At 43.2% G+C, this 5,996-nt stretch overlaps 1 protein-coding gene across 1 annotated transcript; it reads right to left on the minus strand.

Moving 5' to 3' along the window:
* Positions 1 to 1,473: 1,473 nt before the first annotated feature.
* On the minus strand, positions 1,474 to 5,739 carry nkx2.3 (NK2 homeobox 3). The gene is made up of 2 exons (XM_020533569.2): positions 4,864 to 5,739; positions 1,474 to 3,661 (listed from the first exon to the last, which is right to left on the minus strand). Exons 1-2 carry the CDS (start codon positions 5,192 to 5,194, stop codon positions 3,027 to 3,029), a joined length of 966 nt encoding a protein of 321 aa, XP_020389158.1. The 5' UTR covers positions 5,195 to 5,739; the 3' UTR covers positions 1,474 to 3,026.
* Between the last annotated feature and the right edge of the window lie 257 nt (positions 5,740 to 5,996).

The raw sequence follows: 5,996 nt of genomic DNA on the forward strand, positions 1-5,996 counted from the left end.
GCGGTTTACGAGGATATGGCATTCCCCACTTTCTCACTATCGCCTTCAATTTTATTTCATGAACTGCACGCGATAGAGTCTGAGACAACAGGGATTCTCTCCCCTCCCTCAGAGGTTGGATTCAATAAAGCAGGCCTTGTACAATGGTTTGAATAAAAATAAAGACTGTGCTATATTTATGCACAGTGTCAATTTATCATACGCTGTAAACATTATGCACCTATTGAAGTGGTTGAGTCCCTCCCATTTCTTTGCCTCCCTGTAATGTAACTGTGCTAAAAAAAACTTACAGCCATGTGAAATATGCCAGCACAGGTTGCTAAACTTGCAAGAATAATAAGCCTTTTTCGACCAGGCTGCCTCCTGCTGAATCCTATGTTCACTGGCCCTTCAGACTGCAAGTTCTCCCCCCCTCTCCATAATCAAGCGCCTTTCACCGCGGACAAAAAAAAACGTTAAGATGGAGAGGCGGGATTAGGGCGAGAAAAAGCAAACAGAATTTGGGCATCGTTCTATTAATCAGCCTATTAAATGGGGGCATATTTACAAATGTCAATCTCGGGACTTTAGGGTTTTGTCTCTACGTGCGAAACCTCCGACACCCCACCTTTTGTTCCCGAAACTTATGAAAGCCATTGTAGGTACCTCGGAGCCTAACTTGGACATTCTTTCAATGTACTTAGTGCTTCTAATCACACCTCTCAAAAGGTTTTTCCTATATAATAACTTTCTCTTTCACGGCGCTTGGCACATGAACAATTCACGTCGAGCGTGGCAGGCGCTGGCCTTTCCACCTCGCTGTACGAGGCAATTGAGCAAAGGACACGGTCTCACAAAAGCAGCTTTTTGGGCGGTTTAACACAGCGTTTGAATAAACATTTCATTACTGTGTTTTATATCCTGATAGAATTAAGCTTCGTGCGCTGATTTCTCTCTCTCTTTCTGAAACAAAACTATTCTTTTTATTACTCCAAAAGTTGCTTCTCACCTTCAAGTCAAAACTGTCACTTAACGCGACTGCAATATGTTTGATGTTATTGCTACTTTGTTCAGAAATTTCAGGCAACGGCTTTTGGCCTGGTTAAACGCGTTTTATTCCCAACCTGACGTCTCATTACACGAGCGCTTCAAAACGACTAAAATTCAACATATCCGAACAGCATGGCCTCTTAATAACCCGCAAGCCCATGCACTGTGATTCGGAATTAGTTATCAGTTACTTTTTTTCTCCACTCCCCAGCATCGTAGACACAAATGGTTCAAGTAGAGTTACGCTTTGACTGGGTAAGTTTGATGTTCAACTAGTTACCTAACACACATGCATTCAGAAATACGTTATTAATCAAAACGTATTTTCTTTAAAGACTGACAGCATTTTGCTAATATCTAAACAATCACTGAAGTGTAATTATGCTAATACAGGCGCCCATCGAAAATAATAGATTCAAAACAAGTACACCAAGGACTCAGTTATGAACATATTGCACCTCAATATTTATTCACTTTTTTTTGTTAACTCCACTTAGTGTATTCCAGCGTTTCTTTTTTTGAATAGCAGAGTATTATACAAGCTGGGGACGGGGTAGGGGGAATCCTTCACGAACAATAAGCTTTGCTATATACATAACTTTATACACGCCACTGAAATGTTAACACTCGCAACTATGGTACAAATTAGAGTGAAAGTTTTTCTGAGAATTGCTCGGTATGTACATGAGACATTTTTTGGCCAAAGTTCTGTTTATGTTTATTTATTTTCTGACCCACCTAAGAAGGAGTTCTAACTCACAGCTAGTGGATCCTTTGCTTTAGCAATGCTGCTAAATATTTAAATTATGCGCAGACTTCAGAAGGAAGATGTTTGAGACAAATCCCTGATTCTCCAAGTGTGACTTCAAAAACGGAATTCCGCTGTGAAAGGGTCGGTTCGAACTAATACTAATATTGGGGAAGGGTAGTTTGGCAGTTACGTCAATAATACCGCCACCCCAACCCACTGCAGTTTGAAAACTTAAACCTAGTGTACAACATGTAGAAATAATAGGCTTTTCTTTAAAAAAGAGACTGGTTTCAGCAAACGTGACCCATGAAGATTCATTTTTAAAAAACACAGACTATTTTCTGTTGTATTTTACCTGCCTACAAGTTGACTCAACTGCCATAGCAGCATCTCTTAGCTGCCGACTGAGGTGGTCTATTTCAATCAAACTGCTGCAGTTCATAAAGACGGGGCCACCGCCTTCTGAGAGGAGCTCGGGAGGGGCAGAAATTGCTGGCCTTATAAACATGAGCCCCGTCTCCCAGAATGAATCAACAGAACGGTTGTAGCAGACCGAAAATGCAAAATACTGCGGATGCTGTAAATCGGCTATAGAATACAGAGTAAGTTAAGCAACAGGCCTGGTGGGAGAGAGGGAAAGAAAGAGAGAGAGAGAAAATGAATTTTACCAGGCGCTGCCTGACCCGCTGGTATCTCTGGTGCTTTTCGGAGTTTGTGTTATATTATTTGTAGTCTTTTCTCCAACCATCTCTCTCTTTTAGAATTATGAGGATTCCTGAAGCATGTCAAACACTGTTTTCGTATTTTGTTAAAAAAAACTCCCAAACCTACAGACGAGATGTGACGGTGTCTCCTTTCTCCCTTCTCTCTCTCTGCTGCATTTCCTAACACCCCTTTTGGGGTATTTACTTTTTACTGCCGAACCTCGCAATTCTGAACAGTAGAGTCCGGAGGGTGATCTGTGCTCCATTCCCTGTCGGACATGAAGGTACAATCGAACGAGAGAGGGTGAAATCACAAGGGTTAGGAGAGAATATATAAAACAAAGTGTAATATTTGGCAGAGAGCATCCAAAGGAATCTGAAATGAATTGGGATTGTCCAAGCGGGATTCTTGAAAGGGAACCATAACAGTGATCTTTTTGTTCCTTCAAAATAACCTTTCTTTGATTTCTCAATTGACCTACGGTAAAAAAAAAGTTCAAAGCCAGTGAAGACAGCCAACAGTTCTGGTCTCACATGGCACCTTACCAGGCTCGGATGCCCTGCAGAGTCCCTTGGCATGCGGGCACAGAGGATCCTTGGTGAGACTGCGTCTGTACAGTGCCGTTCACGTTACTGAGGTCCACGCTCATGAAAGCGTTGGACGCCGTGGAAGGCGGCAGCGACGGGATGCTGGTGTAGGTGCAGCTATAGTTAGCGTTGTAGGCCGGGGCGCCGCCGTAGCTGCCGTACGAGCTGGGGTAGCCGTTGTAGGCGTAAGCGTTGGCGCCGACGCTGTAAGGGCTGCTGTAACTCTGGGATCCTGCTATGCACGGTTTGCCGTCCCGGACCAGCACGGGCACTGCCACTCGTCTGGGCGGGGGTGGGTGATGGTGGCCCGCGATCTCCAAGGATTTGTCTTGGCGTTGCCGTTTGCACTTGTAGCGCCTGTTCTGGAACCAGATCTTGACCTGAGTGGAGGTCAGTTTGAGAGTGCTGGCCAGGTGCTCCCTCTCGGGGGCAGACAGGTATCTCTGCTGCTTAAACCTTCTCTCCAGTTCAAATACCTGGGCCTGTGAAAAAAGCACACGGGGTTTCCTTCTCTGCTTCTGTTTCGGCCGTTCACCATCCTCTGTCTTATTGTCCTCGCTCTCTGGGCACTTCTTTAGGGAGTAGTTTTCTGCAGAAATATAACCAAGCCATTAATGACACAGTTTGCAACAAGAAGTGCAATTTCCAGCAATAACCAGATGCACATAACTCTGACCAATTAATGAATCCCGGAGCATTGGTGTGAATGCTTCTTTCGAGTCGATATTAAACCAGGCAGATTGAAGAGGCAATTGTAACAACATTTGTGAGTCAGGGAATTTAGCCTCATGCAGCTCAATTCTTAGACTAAATTATATTGAATTTAAATTAAAGGCGAAAATATCACGCATTTTGTCGCGCTGTTTAATTCCACAATAATGAGGCGCCGACTTAATTTACCGAAAAAATAAATAAAAGCACTATGTATGTGTGAATTCACAGTAATTTTTAACATTTGTGCCATGCAGTATCTGTTTTCAAGATCTATCTTGCCTAAATGAGGGTCACCACTTGCCACTTTTTTAAAAAAAAATTCCGATTTAAGTGCTTCATTCTTCCAGGTTTTTGAATGATTTCGGCAAAGTTTGTTTCAACAGAACTTGTTTGAAATGTATGAAGATACGGAAGCACAGACCAATGTACGCTATGATTTAAATACTTCTTTATCCATCTTGATAAGTAACGCTTTTGCTAATGATGGCAGTACTCACCCTATCCATAGGCCTAAAATAGGATACATAGTTATGGAGCTCTTTTGAACAGTTCAAACGTACTAACACAAAACACTCTGCAGACTGCAAAACAACCGAAACATGGGAATTACATTAAAGGAACTGTGCACAATTTACAGCAGAATAATTGACTTAGGGACCCCGCTATAGTTCCTATAAATGGACTGGGTTTCTGAATTGAAATGTGGTTCCCGTGTTCTTGGTGTAAGAACCGATTATTGTAGAGCATTAAATAAAATCAATTCTTCCGGCCACCTGGAGAACTCATTTTATCTCCGGATCACTCGAAAATTAATTTTAAAGGTATTTTTCAATGCTGTAGTGTCCCTTTCGCTTAATAGGAATTACCCCCGGGTGTAATGTTAAGGACCTGATTCGTGAAATCAATATGAAAGATTCTCCAGCAAATTCTGTGTTTGTTTAAATATATACTTAATAAAAACGCCGCCTTCGCAAAACATTTTTAGAATTTAACATAATTACATTTCAATGCTGCAGATTTTGCAATATTTTACCTCCGGTTCATCTCTTTATAAAATTTAGACGATTAGCTACTTACTCGTGCCCTCGTCTCGTAGGATCTCCTCATCCAATTTGGTTTCACACGGGCTCCTCAGTCCTGCGTGAACGTAAAGATCGGGGGAAAGGCTCGGATCCCCCTGACTGTCTTGTACTGACAGAGAGTTCAAAAAGGGAATTTTCTCCTCCCCGTCCGAAAAACTGGAGGCTTCCCCGGCGGCGTGCATGCACGAAGGCGGCGGAGGCGGCTGGAACTGAGACGATAAATCCTGTTGTAAGTGATGGGTCACTTGCTGGCGCGTTTGCTGCTCCAGATTCAGAATATCTTTGACCGAGAATGGCGTCGACGTGACCGGGCTTGGAAGCATCATCGGGCAAGATGCGTGGGGGATTAATTATAAACCCGCCAGTTTAATCTCTGTTTTGCCAAGAAAAACGAAAATCCAGCAGGCTTTTCTTCCCCCACCTAAATTGCAACCGAAAATAAAAAGGTTTCAAGCTCCCTTTAATTGCACAATTTTTTCCCTCCCTCTCTTGTAAAACTGACATGCAACTAAAGTGGGTTAGGTGGGATTTCTTTTTGCTGCAACCAATAGCTTCCAAACTGCAGAGACTCCGAGTGCAGTTTTGTTGCTGTTCGGCCACCCCTGGGGGTGGCGAGTGACGTCACAACGCTGCCCCGGGGGGGCGTACCTCACACGCGTCATTGGCTCCCAGGAGCCGGAGATTCAATTGAGGCCGGTTGGGTGGGCGGGACAGGTAAGGAGCAATTTCCCATTGGTTGACCGTGTGTCACGTGCAGCTGTCGGGGCGCGGACACGAGCCCCAGGCCGGGAGAAGAGAGCGCGTTCCCGCCAGAAGCAGAAACTGACTGATGTCTTAGTCGGGAACTATGCAGAAAATTAGGGCAGAAATCAATTCCAAATTATACATTTTTATACTCTTTGCTTTCATACGATTGATTTGAGAGGTGAACTAATGCATAAAGCAATTCATAATGAAATTTTTAGTCTTTGATACAATTGCTGCGAAGGGTGATTTAATGCAGAAAGCAATTCCAAATTATGTATTTTTTAAAACTTGCGATGATATGATTGAAACACGGGCTAAATTAATGCAGAAAGAAATTCTCATTTTTAGGCTTTGAGTTGTTACGATTGATGGGAGAGGTGA

Source organism: Rhincodon typus, chromosome 20 (genome assembly GCF_021869965.1).
Source record: "Rhincodon typus isolate 14 chromosome 20, sRhiTyp1.1, whole genome shotgun sequence".
NCBI lineage: Eukaryota > Metazoa > Chordata > Chondrichthyes > Orectolobiformes > Rhincodontidae > Rhincodon > Rhincodon typus.